The sequence below is a fragment of the Clarias gariepinus genome, chromosome 16, assembly GCF_024256425.1.
Source record: "Clarias gariepinus isolate MV-2021 ecotype Netherlands chromosome 16, CGAR_prim_01v2, whole genome shotgun sequence".
NCBI lineage: Eukaryota > Metazoa > Chordata > Actinopteri > Siluriformes > Clariidae > Clarias > Clarias gariepinus.
In genome coordinates this window covers 19,798,860-19,812,500 of record NC_071115.1, presented here as the reverse complement: position 1 = coordinate 19,812,500, position 13,641 = coordinate 19,798,860, and the positions used below count along the sequence as shown (strand labels likewise).

General features: G+C 37.1%; 1 protein-coding gene across 1 annotated transcript in view; it reads right to left on the bottom strand.

Moving 5' to 3' along the window:
* Positions 1–13,641, bottom strand: part of LOC128544528 (serine/threonine-protein kinase/endoribonuclease IRE1-like) — a 33,228-nt gene that overhangs the window by 4,191 nt on the left and 15,396 nt on the right. The window contains exons 8-17 of the mRNA XM_053514706.1: positions 12,121–12,382; positions 10,777–10,855; positions 8,376–8,541; positions 7,139–7,254; positions 6,784–6,972; positions 5,274–5,532; positions 5,093–5,183; positions 4,814–5,003; positions 1,215–1,314; positions 169–368 (exon numbers count right to left, since the gene is read on the bottom strand). Of these exons, the coding sequence (XP_053370681.1) occupies positions 169–368; positions 1,215–1,314; positions 4,814–5,003; positions 5,093–5,183; positions 5,274–5,532; positions 6,784–6,972; positions 7,139–7,254; positions 8,376–8,541; positions 10,777–10,855; positions 12,121–12,382 (1,652 nt within the window). The remainder of the gene's footprint in view (positions 1–168; positions 369–1,214; positions 1,315–4,813; positions 5,004–5,092; positions 5,184–5,273; positions 5,533–6,783; positions 6,973–7,138; positions 7,255–8,375; positions 8,542–10,776; positions 10,856–12,120; positions 12,383–13,641) is intronic.

Here is a 13,641-nt window from a genome sequence, read left to right as displayed (position 1 = left end):
GTGCTCATTCTCTAACAATGTTGTTTCTTTAGTAAGGACTTACAAAGGGACCTTTAATTTAAACAGATTAAAGACCTGTTTCCTGCTTCTAGTACCACTGACTTGGGGCCGGTAACAATTCTTTGGCCAATATTCAAATCTGATACAAACGTGTTTGCTAGCACTCACTGGGTTGTGCTTGGCATCTTCACTAAGCACTTCAGGTGCAATCCACCCCTCAGTGCCAGGAACACCAGACCTCCTGCTAAAACTGTGTCTGCCTGCAGCCAGCTTCTTACACAGGCCAAAGTCCGAGATCATGGCACGAACACGCCCATGGGCATTCGGCATAGATACCAGGATATTGTGTGGTTTTAGGTCTCTGTGAACTACAGAAAAATAAAAGATGAGTCTTATGCAAGTCAAAAATACACTTTACAGTAACACATCTGCATAAACAAGAACATTCCAGGTGATTCCCAAACCATTCTGAAAATCTCAAAGTAAATCGTATTTAAATGGTACAACTGTAACTTGAATTATACACAAGATATAACTCAGTACTTTTTTTTTATACCAAGTGTTTCATTAGTTGTGTTGAAATTTTTATTTCTCCTAAAATATTTGTTGGTATAAAACTTAAATCACAGAAATAAACAAACATGGTTAATCCTAAAAGCATGTCTTATAATCAAACCAGAAACATCATTCATCTTTAATTAATTACTTATTCTTCCAAGTCAGCATCTTCACTAGAAGTTGTGGGAAACTGCATCAGATACCCATGTACGCTTTTAAAACAGTCTAATTCAGATTTTTCTTTCTGGTTATAGATTAGATTCTGGAACATGGGAATGAGGATGTGCCCAGTCAGTCATGAGCATTAATTAGATCGGGTTTTAATATTAGACGAGGAGTCCTGGGGAATAGCGAAGGACGGGAGGAGTTGTCAGGTGTTCATAAACATTTGGTCATTTAATACATGTACATTCATTAAAGCACAAATGCTATATCTTCTAAGTCATTGGTGTTGTGGTGCCTTTGCCAGTAACACTAAGCACAAGGCAGGAAAATTTATACTGCACAGGACACCAGTCTATCGCAAAGCACTGTGCGTGTGCGCACACGCACACACACACACTAATGAATTGCACTAAAAGAACTCAGCAACCTCATGCTTGGAGCATAGCTCAGCTTGAATTAAACTGCTTGATTTGTGTATGAGTTATGAGTACCTATATTGAGCGAATGCAGATGTGCCAGGCCGGACATGGTTTGCTGCAGCAAGGTCACCGGTTCCAGCCCATGGCGATTAAAATCCTTCTGCTCCACATACTGCCAAAAAAATAAATAAATAAAATCTTTGCAACACACACAAGCTGCCTAAATTTAAAGCTAGTGACAACAGGGACTAGGCAGTTAAAATTTTATTTTGATACATCTGGGTACACATGTGTACTCTACTGGGTACTCTCATGTGTATTCGCGTGTGCGCAGGGGGGAGAGAGAGAGAGAGAGAGAGAGCTCTTCTAGTCTTCATAATAACTATGAGAATATTTAAGTAATAAATGATTGTGCAACACTGCTTATCCTCTCCTGCATTACATGATTATATATTACTGTGCAAAAGTCTTACTTAATAGTACAAAAGCATTCAACATTCCCAAACATGACTTAAACAATTCTAAATTAATGTATTACCATTACAGAAGAATATTACATATACAGAAGCATGTCTTTAGGTTAAAGCAACATATTACATGACAGAATGTAATACCTCTCGAAACTGCTTCAGGTTTCATCAGATAAATTTTGCTGACTGTACCTAAAACCAAATGCAAGCTCAGGAATGGTTGGGTGTTCTCCGTATCGGCACCCAAATTGTGAAATGATCTACCCTCGACTATCCGTGAGGCCACATCACTACGGGTGTTTAAGTCCCATCTTAAAACTCACGTCTTTTCTGGCGTTTAAACCAACGAGAGGTTGATTTTATATATTGTCTTTAATAAGATATGTGTGTAATGTGATTTTAATTATGTCTTTTTATATTATTTTATTATTTATGTGAAGCACTTATGTGGGGCATTCTTGTTAAAGTACTATACAAATAAAGTTGAGTTGAGAGAACAGTTTTAAGATGAAAACAAAAACCTACCGTAGTGGGTTTTGCATAAAAGTGGAAAGGAGCAAGTGTAAAAAAGTTACGAGAAGAACTCGTATTCTCCAGCCTGCTCAGTAAAACATCTACCCGTGCATGCACAGTAAACGTGTTCAACTGCTCACCAACGCAAATATCTAATCAGACAATCATATGTCAGCAACTCAATGCATTCAGACACGTAGACATGGTCAAGGCAATCTGCTGAAGTTCAAACCGAGCATCAGAATGGGGAAGAAAGGTCATTTTAAATGTAGTATCGTTGTTCATGTTGCCAGATGGACTATTACTGAAACTACTGGAATTTTCACACACAACCATTTCTGGTGTTTACAGAGAATAGTCATAAAAAGAGAAAATCTCCAGTGAGCAACAGTTCTCTGGGTGAAAATGCCTTGTTGATGCCGGAGTAGGGCTGCATGATTAACCGGGCGGGGGGCATGTTAATTTATTTCCTTGCCATCAATCCCAGATGCTATATCAGTAACCCTCATTGGTCATGTTCACACAGTTTAAGGCCATGTCCACACGAAGTGAGATTTTTATCTGCGGTTTTGGACTTTCGTGCACATGCAAACACAGTTTTTCAGTGGCAATGTGTGGACAGGGGAAACTAAGATTTTGGCTTGTTGTAACATTACCTAGTGTGCCGATGATTCATTATCTGTGTGCTAGTCTCCTTGATTTGACGTCACATTTGTTTATGAGGATATTTTGTGCAATAGTGGACTTGTGTACAGTAAACTAGTGACGGTGACGTCGTTTACTAGACTTTTTACATGTGTGTACATACACACGCATTACTTACACATTACGTTAATGAACAGAGGTGCCTAAATGTACCTGAATCTACAAAGCTCACTGCTGCTACATACAAAACTTTGATGACACAGACAGACAGCGACGGCGGTCTTGGACGAGACTTGTTGGACTTCTACAAAGCGCAACCGGTAATGTTTTGTCTAGGCTTCTGATTAGGCCCACTGATGATTAGCGATGCTCCCAACAGCACATTTTGCGTTTTCATGTGGACAAAAATTTTTAAATAATAGGTCATGTGGACAGAATTACCTAAAAAAAGAAAAACAGAAGTAGAAAAATCTGTGTTTTGAAAAATACCCGCCTACGTGTGGGCATGGCCTAAATCAAAACATTATTATTTCACCAATCAGCCCAGAGATTAGCGAAAGACTCAGTCATGCTCACACATTTTTTCCACATTTTCTTTTCTCCCAGAACATTCCTGGGATTAAATTTGATGTTTCCAACTAAAACAATGTTAGACTCTGTAGTTTTTTTTCTTTTTATAATTCTAACTGGGATATAACTGTATTACGAAAGCAACAAAGAATTATACTAGAAGTATGTTAAGACTGAGCGATAAAACCTTTGACGACAATACATTCTATACTGTAAACTGTTTAAATTTAAACACTGACACTGGTCTTATTTGTCAAATTGTCTTATTGGTCAAAATTTTAACTTAGTTTATATTATTAGTAGTAGCATAAAACCAAGACATTCAATGATAACGTACTTATATTTGGCTGAGTGCGTTTTTTTATATTAAAGGTTACAATTTATTACATTAAGGAAAAGCAACTTTTTAATTTATTTAGTGTTTTATTATTATTTTTTGGTTGCATAAGAGTTGAAAGTCCTGTGTAGACAGCAAAGATTTTTCACTTGAGTGCAATAAATGTTTTGGTTGAGAAAAGAAAGAGAGAGAGAGAAAAAAAGTTTTTAGAGAAAATCATAATTTCAACTCCCATGGAGAAAAATAATGATTCACATTTTAGCAAGAATCATGTAGCCCTACAGCAGAAGTGAGAGGAGAATGACCAAATTGATTCTTGCTGATAGGAAGGCAACAATAACTCAAATAACACAGCTGACAGATTGCAGGAAAGCATCTCTAAATGTACAACACATTAGACCTTTGCAGAATTACTACAGAGGAAGACCACACTAGCTGCCACTCCTGTCAGCTAAAAACAGGGTCATATGGGTCATTATTTGGCATAAACAACACGAAAGCATGGATCCATCTTGCCCTATATCAACAGTTCAACCTGCTTCTGGTTGTTTAATGATGTGGGGAATATTTTCTTGCCACACTTCGAACCCCTAAATACCAACTGAGCATTGTTTATATGCCACAGTCTATCTGAGTATTGTTTCTGACCATCTCCACCCACTTTATGGCCAGCAAGATAGCAAGCCATGTGACAAAGTTAAAATCATCTCAAACTGGTTTTTAAAAACGACAATGATTTCAGTGTAATCAAATGGCCACCACAGTCACCAGATCTTTATCCAACAGAGGATCTTTGGAATGTGGTGGAACCTGAGATTCACGTATCACATAACCGACAAATCTGCAGCAATGACATTATGTCAATATGGACCAAAATCTCTAAGCAATGTTTCCTGCACCTTTTTGAATCTACGCATAAAATATTAATGGGGGTTTTGAAAGCAAAAGGGGGTCCAACCCAGTTCTAGAAAGGTATACATAATACAATGGCATATACTGTTTACAGTAACTGCATATACTCATACCTTCATATACATTATATTGTATGCATAGTGAGGGACTGTCTACTCAATATGAATTTTTGTACGCATTTCATTTAATTAAAAACTATAAAACTAGTGCAGTACATGCTATACCTCCTGCAGAGTAGCGTTACACAGCTCGATAGCGATGTACTGGAACTGGCGGTCACGCTCCGTACAAAAGTACCGGATGACGTTGGGGTGCTCGTCTGACTCGCGCAACAACTGCACCTCACGGTCCGCAAAGCTGAAGCATTCTGGGAGAATTCTCTTTACTGCCACCTGCCGGTTATCAAAATGACCCCTAAAAAAGCAAAAAAAGGAAAAGTGCTTATCATCAAATGCCAACCACAGGACTAAGACGTAAACACTTCTAAAAGCATCATAAATTACCTGTATACAATAGTGCCCTCAGCACCATGTCCCAGAACATTCCTGGGATTAAATTTGATGTTTCCAACTCGAACAATGTTAGACTCATCCTCTAACAGAGGAAACAAATTTCAAGTCAATTAAATCACAAAAACAGATATAAAGACACATCAACACTCTGTGCTAATGAAGTCATGCCCACCTCCATCCTCATGCTCTGCTGCAGAACCCCCTGGTTCAGAATGAGACAGGTTGGAATGATTGGAAGCTCGTGGCGTGGCGTTAGCGCTGCTTTGCCCGGAGCTTTCAGCACGGCCACGTGCCACCTCCAGGAAATCACCTTCAGGCAGCAGGTCACCGGGCGGCTGGAAGAGCAGCTGCTGTTTCTGTAGAAGCTCTAACTTCTCCTCCATTTGCCGCTGGAACTGCTGGTGCTGAAGCTGCTGTTGCCTCTGCATGCTCTACGTGCAAACAAGGCATGTGATGATTTCATTTTTATATTTTTTTCCGTCATTACCTTTTTAACCATAATGCAAATATTAAAACCAAAATAAAACATCTGATTTCTGTTGTCCAGAGTTTGGTCGCAGTAGTACATGTGTGGAGCTTTAAGTTTTAGTATAGGCTTACAACTGGATTCCGTTCCAGGAGCGCAATCATAAATTGGATTTATTCGTAAGTCCCCAAAAAATTAGTCTTATACACCTTTGACACAAATATACAATGTAAAGCATAAAAAAAAAAAAACAACAGGTGTCCATCCAGTATACCCGACTCATTTTGTTCCGCACCCCCAACACGCCCCCACATTTACCAGACTTCGAACATTTTATACATTTACTTGCACACTAAAAACATTGTATATAATTGTAAATATTGGTATCTGATGCAATGCAGTGTTTTTTTTTGTACAATACATGTGAGCTACTTCCACAATCTGTTCTTATGTACAAATGTTCGTAGATTTACGCTCTATCCGTATCTGTCGAAATTCGTAACTCAAATGTTCATAAGTCGTGGAAACATACAGGAAATGCTAAAATAAGGCCCAAGAGGCCTCCGAGTGGCACAGAGGTAAAGTGCTCGCCCAATCATCCGGAGATCACTGGTTTGGTTCCCGGGTGATGCTGTAACCTCTCACAGCCGCAGGTCTCGCGAGAGCTAAATTGGCTACGCTCTCTCAACAAGGAGGGATAAGAGGTACTTAGTGCTCCCACATTAATCACGGCTCTACGCCATTCAGGGCGTCTGTGAGCTCGTGCACGCTGAGGGAGCGGATAGCACTGTCCTCCGAGTGTGTTACGCCGCCCCCAACGGTGCGTGAGCGAGCAGTTCTTAAAAAAACTGTGTCACGTGGTTCGGAGTCACGTGGTTCGGAAGAACGGAGGAACTGGCTGAACGGTAGCAAGTAGCCTGAATGTGGGAGCCCCTCCTAGAGACGGGAGGGAATTGGACACGACTGAATTAGGAAGAAAAATCGAGGGGAAAAAAGAAGCCTTTATGCTATGATATGTAAAGATACACTTAACGTGCAAACAAAACTGTTTGTTCATGTACTATCCGCACATCACATAAATGAATAGATTGGTTACCTGAATGTGCACAATTTTATAAGTGTTTTATTATACACATTAACCTGTTTCATGTTTAACGGCCAGTAATAATGATGTTCTCAAACATAACCCAATTGAATGTAACAATTTTTTTTTTACCTTAGGGTAAGTGATGATGAAGGCGACCCAGCCAGCAAGCAGGAAAGTGCTGAAGATAATTGTGGCCATATCTTTGAGCATGGAGTCAACAGGTGCTTCAGAGCGGGTTGAGCGCGGTTCCTTCTCCTGGAGAGAATGAACAGGAGGGGGCAAGGGGCTGCTATCCTCCATCCCACTGTCATTCACCTTCTATTTCACAATATCAAAGATCATAACAATGAATTAGTGAGGCGAAAAGGAAAATGCCTGGCAATTTCACTGGCAACTATTTTTATATTTTATATTTATATTTTTTTATATCCATGTGAAGTATCCCAGTATAATTAGTTGTCCAGTAGAACAGCACCATCCTCACCTCATCCATAGTTTGCTCTGTAGCAGGAGGAATGACGTTGCTGTGGTGACGAGGAAAACCATCTGGAAATTTTTCCAAAATCTTTTTGTGAGCCTCAGGCGGAGTTTCGTGATGACCTACAAAAAATAAAAATGAAAAGAATATGTTTACAAAGACCAGCCCTATAATTACCTCAGAAAGTAAAACCAGGATATCAAATCCACAATTAATTTAACTAAAACAGTGTTGTTTTCTGTATAATTATTTACACATACAGCCGTTGCCAAAAATATTAAGACGGCATATGCGATGTGTTTTCCTGTGAAAAAAACATGTGTACTAATTTCTCTAATTAGTTCTAGGCTGAAGATTTGGCTGAAGAATTGTTCTAATTAAAATCAGCTGGTTTACTTAATGGTCAAATAATTTCTGTAAATAATCTTCAGGAAGCAATCAAGTAGATGCATAGACTGAGCAAGTGACAAGAGTACGGGAAACGTTTTTTTGACATGGTAGATCCAACAGGTTTTTGAACAAAGAGGTTCATGTTAAATACTTGGTGCTTTATATGAATTTCAAGGCATGAAAAAAATATATTCTAATCTTGATTCAAAATATTCTTTAAAAAAATAAGAACGCTCTTAAAACACTGAATCTCACTTCTCTCTCAATACTTTTGGGCACTGCTGTATTTGATGTTACTTTCAAAAAACAAACGCAACCTTTACAAACATCCACCAGAGGGCGGTATGATCACATTCTACTCTGTATGCTTACTTTACCAAAAAGGCTCATCAATCAGCGCCCAATTAAGTTACTAAGGATGCTTTCACTCTACACATTGCTTGTTTTAAAAGTGATAATATAAGATGTGTTTGCAAAGAGGGTGAGAATGATATCGCTTTTAAAAAGCCTGGCAGGCTACCTAATTTGTGACAACAGAATGCTTAAAAAAATTTAAAAAACAAAAACAAACAAAAGAACCTGCAGCATCCACCTGCATACCAGGTGCAGTTCTAAACATGCAGAGGTTTTAAGTTTATGTCCTTTATTGTCAAGGGCAAAATGATGCCTATGCAAGCAAATGAGAACCAGAAGCACAATTTAGAGCTAAAAATCCGTCACCTCCAAATATAATCATTACTCATGAATACGCAGCAAGTTAGACGGCTCACAGGATTTCAATCACTGAACAAGAATTAGTCATTGACATACAGTATATAATTAATAGATAACATTTATAATTATCGAAAAATACCTATAAGTAGGAGGTAGTTCCTCATGTAGTTGACACGGTTCCTCTCCTTTAGGGCCGCATTAAATTTAACACTGGTGCTAGGAGTGATGACACACTCTTGGTCGTCCTCCACACTGCCCTCCTGGCTGGTGGGACCCTCCAGCATTGGAAAAGTGCTACCACGAGGCTGAAAAACAAACACAAATCAAAACAATGCTGATGAAAACCATACTGTTGATTAAAGGTGTTGTAGATAGTACACTACATACAGTAGTGTACTATCTTTTCAGTGATGGCATGCTAAGAAAGAGATCTACGGGGTCCTTAACGTTCGCTAGCATGGCACTGAGAATGTAAAATGGAAAAATGTGATCTTTTTTTACTGAAGAAATGAAAGATTTAGTCATTGTTCTCAGAGCAGAAAGTATCAGGATCATTACTGTTAAGCAACTAGTCAATTGATCCTCTAAGAATTTAAATAAGCCTCAGCACCTAATTATTAAAAGTAACAAGTAAAAGTCAATAACAAATAGCTGGCAACAAACACTCTGAACTGTGGCATGAAGCATATTGTGGCATGGGAAACATCAGAGGACAGTGCAACCTTCTCTACAATAGGGAAATTCTTAACAGGTGATGGGCGTCCATCCCCTGTAAAGAATTTCCACATTTCCTTATTGTAGACAGTGCGTTTTACCATCATATATATTTCACAATGTGACAAACAGTAGAAGTGTGATGTTCCTGTTTAAACTAGCCTACCAACTACCCTATATGCAAGTTTTCCTTACATCTTACATAAATTAACGTTTTCTTACCTAAAGTCATGCAGTGATGAGTAAACAGGAAAAATAAATTTGACTAAACTAACCTGTAAGATGCTAAACTGATTTTCTGAGGCAGTAGCTCTGATAATCAATTGTTTATTCTTAGCATCCACAATATATATAAATCGTCTCTGGTCAGGTCATTAAGGAGAATCTGACTAAATGTAAAGACTTTTCAATTTATTTTGAGAATTATTATTACTATAACGTCGCTTTGAAACCCTATTACTGAATTAATTTTAATATATATTTTTGATGTCTTGTGTGTCATCATGTCTCCATCAAAGTCCAACTTAAAAAGACTACTGTAAGTACTGGAATTGGCTCCACACCTCAAAAATGATTTGCTCTGCACATACACACAGCCAACAAGGTGAATTTAGCATCTGAGAGTTTCAGTGAGTCAAAAAGAAAGCGTCTATTTATTTTGCCTTTATGCAGAATTTGTCTTTTCGGTATTTAAACAAATTAGGGCCCAAAATACAGATCAGCTGCAAAACGTGTGCCAAGTGAGGGGAAATAAACCTTAAAAACCTAGTTAAGAAAGAGTTCTGTAGTACTGCTAATTAAAATAATGCAAATAAATAGTTTTGATTATGTAACAACTAATTGATTTATTTGAAAAACAAACAAAAGAATATTAAAATTATCCAGTCGCTGCAGCTCTACAATTTAATAATTAAAAATATATATATTTGCATAACAGAGATTAAACTAATTTAAGGTAGAAAAGCCATTTTACTCACAATTAAAACCTTTATTTTTATATGGCATTGCAAAAAAATCTGCAGCAACAAATACAGCAGTGCCATTAGAACAAATAAATAGTTTTGATTATGTAACAACTAATTGATTTATTTGAAAAACAAACAAAAGAATATTAAAATTATCCAGTCGCTGCAGCTCTACAATTTAATAATTAAAAATATATATATTTGCATAACAGAGATTAAACTAATTTAAGGTAGAAAAGCCATTTTACTCACAATTAAAACCTTTATTTTTATATGGCATTGCAAAAAAATCTGCAGCAACAAATACAGCACTGCCATTAGAACAGTAAAAGACAATGCTAAAAACCTTGTACTCATTTTTCAATCCAGTAAATATACTAAAGTTTGCTACCCTGTTAGACTAAAAAGTGTGGACGTGTGTACACACAGAGGGGTCGATAGCCTTTAAGGTTATAAGGATTAAAATATATACTTTAAAAAATACATTAAAAACTATATATATAAATTAAAAAAAATTTATTATGGTTGGTAAAAATACAATAGACCATAGCTGGTTGTTTCTGAGGCTCATCCTTACATTAAATATAAAAAACATGAAATGGAGTTCCCTGACTTCCATGTTAAAACCCTTGGGGCAAATTACACACAGACTATCTGCGTCACTGCAGTGGTTTATGTAGTCTAAAGGCAAACTCCTGACCCAGGGTAGTGAGGACGCAGTCACTCTGACTATTCACGATAAGCAGGCACAAACTAGCAGGATTATTCATTCACTTTATTCGCTATTTTATGTCTAGAACAGAAAACAAAACACAGGCCTACCAAAAACTGTCTTTCAAAATCCTGCCATGTTTAACTCACCACTACGGTAACTCCATCATGGACCAGGGATGGAGATGCATAGAGGCTTGTGGAGTACTTTCCCACATACAGGGTGGACCTGGGGGGAAGGAAAACAAATACTTACATTTATATGCCAGGATTCCAAATAATCTGTGAGCTAAGGTTTGTCTGTTCATTTAACTTAAAAAAAAAAAAAAAAAAAAAAAAAAAAATCAAAGCTAAAAGCACATTTCATGAAAATCAGTCTGCGATGCACTCATGATCAGAATGCGATTAAAAGCTTTCCACAATACTACATACGGCATGTTTGAGCATTAACTTCCTCAATGTTGAGCAACATGTTATATGTTCTTACAGCTATAACACAATGGGACTTGTGGTACACTCATCATTAGTTTAAAGTAGAGTGTTGAAATCTCTTCAAAATTATACCACAAATCCAGTCAGTGTAAGTATTTCAAAATGACCAAGATTACTACATGTGCTACATTACTACATTTCATGGACAAAGACTGTTATATTTACTTCTTTGACAGGCCAGCTGTATCCTGAAATCTTATTCATCAGGTGATTATCAGCAGCTCTGACAGTGGTTCTGATTGTGAAGTAAATCACAGTTTTATATTACCGCACTTTTTATTGATTTTTGCTTCTCATATTGCTTTAATAACCAAATCACAGATCACAGAATCTTAGATATCTTCGAAAACACTCCAAATGAGAAACTATAATGAGTCAAGCAGATTTTCTGGTTTCTTGGTAACAGGACATGCTGTGCTATTTTTTCCCTTGTCTTACTGCACAGTGTCTTGTGTAGTACGAGCGAATTATTTGCTAAGCTTGTTTAGAATTGTAACAAAATCAGGGACAAAAATGTAATATTGAATTAAAAAATATATTTAAAAAAAAATCAATCATGATATTTGCAGCATCACAATACTAGTCTAATCCACACACAGGTATTCTGATAATATTGTATTGTGTGGTCCCTGGAGATTCCTGGTCCTATTGTTAATAGCTGTTAACTAGGAACTAACAGAAACTAGCTGTGTATGTGATCCACAGCGTTATAATTAGGGAAAAATAATACACTATTGGGGATGTGCTGTTCTTGAAAATTAATCAAAGTATAACACAAATAACAGCACATTGCAAATAGTTTTACTCCTCAGTCATGAAATATAGAACATTCTTATATCTTTTACCATAGCCAGAAATAGGGCAGCCACTTAACACTGTTTAAATCAAAGGAAAACTCCCTGTCCACTCAAATCAACAAGACCCAGGAAAAAAAAAAAAAAAAAAAAAAAAAAAGACTTGCATTCCAGGGGGAAGTCAAACTGAATGGCTGACACTGCTTACATGAGTTTGTCCTCCAGCTTCCGCTCTTGGGGGAAAGGGTACTTCCACTGTGTGATCCGTCCCCCCTGGCCCGAGGTGAAGGTGAGGTAACGCAGTGTCTCCACAGCTACATTTGTATGTGGCACTTTGCGCAGACCCTCACGTTGCCACATGTATACAGCCACCACAGGAGAGTCATAGTTCTGCACCCACTGCACTGCACCTGTCTCGCTGTCTACTGTCACCACCAGGCCATCACCATTTGAAACAAAGTGGGCCATCTCTTTAGATAAAAAAAAAAAAAAAGTGGAAATTTATTACTTACAGGATCTTAGTGAGATTTGCCAACTCTTCAGAATTACACCATCATTTATATTAATCTGGTATAACATTTAATATGAATCATTTAATATGAAAATATGAATGATTTAAAATAAATCACAGTTGCTAGATGCATTCGGTTTGTTTTTGTCCTATGTTAATATCATGACAAGCCTGCTTCCTTGTAGGAACAATGACCGATTACAAAGTTTCTTTTGCATGCAAACTTGTATAGTATAAACTTCACTTCTCTACGCATTAAGAAGTAAACTGTGTAAGCTGGTATGGTATGGTAATAGTATGATAGGTTGAATGTATTAACTTTAAATAAGTGTGAAACAGATCAAATATTTTTTCTGATTCACTACACAGGAAATGCAGCTCTGTGGTAATGTGATACATTTCTACAGAACCATGCACATTGATTAGCATGAAACAGATGGTCAAACTATTTTTTATAACCATGAACACTCTTATCTGGAAATTACCAATTAAATTAAGCAAAATACCGGTTATAATATACCTGCTAACTCCACACAGTAACCTGGCTTTCAAACATGTAAAAATGCTTATGTACAAAACAAAAAAACTAATAAAATTTAATAATTTGTATAGTATGCAGTATGGGACATTAAGAAGGTAAACCACAGTGCATTAATTAATATACTCTTTTTCCCTAGTACTAGTTAACTATCTCACTGTATGGAATTACTTTGAATCATTAGGCCCCAAAACATCAACCTGAGCAGCATAATGGAGTTGCCAAGTGGGATAACTAAAGAGCTCATCGGCCCACTCTTGCAGGACAGACACAACCAAGAGGGTTGTCAGGTACTTATTCTATCCCATGTGCATGTACAGAACATCATGATCTGATGATGTATACCATTTTTTTTATTATTATTACTAATATATTTAGTTTATTCTATGTTGTGCTAGATTTATACAAGTAAAAAAAATGTATATTGTGATAACAGTTTCAGTTCCAATTTAGTATGAAAACGTGTCAGTTGAAGCGATGACAGAGAAGCAGAGCTAACTGTACCTAATCATACTATAAACGGCAACCTAAAGAGTAGAGTAATTCCATCTCAAATCAACCAATGAAAGAGAAATTTTCCACCATCACCTCTCAGATTTTGCTGATTTTTTCACCAATTGTTGATATTGCCATGAAAATAAAAAAACCCAATTTTTCTGATCAGTATGAACCTGAATGGT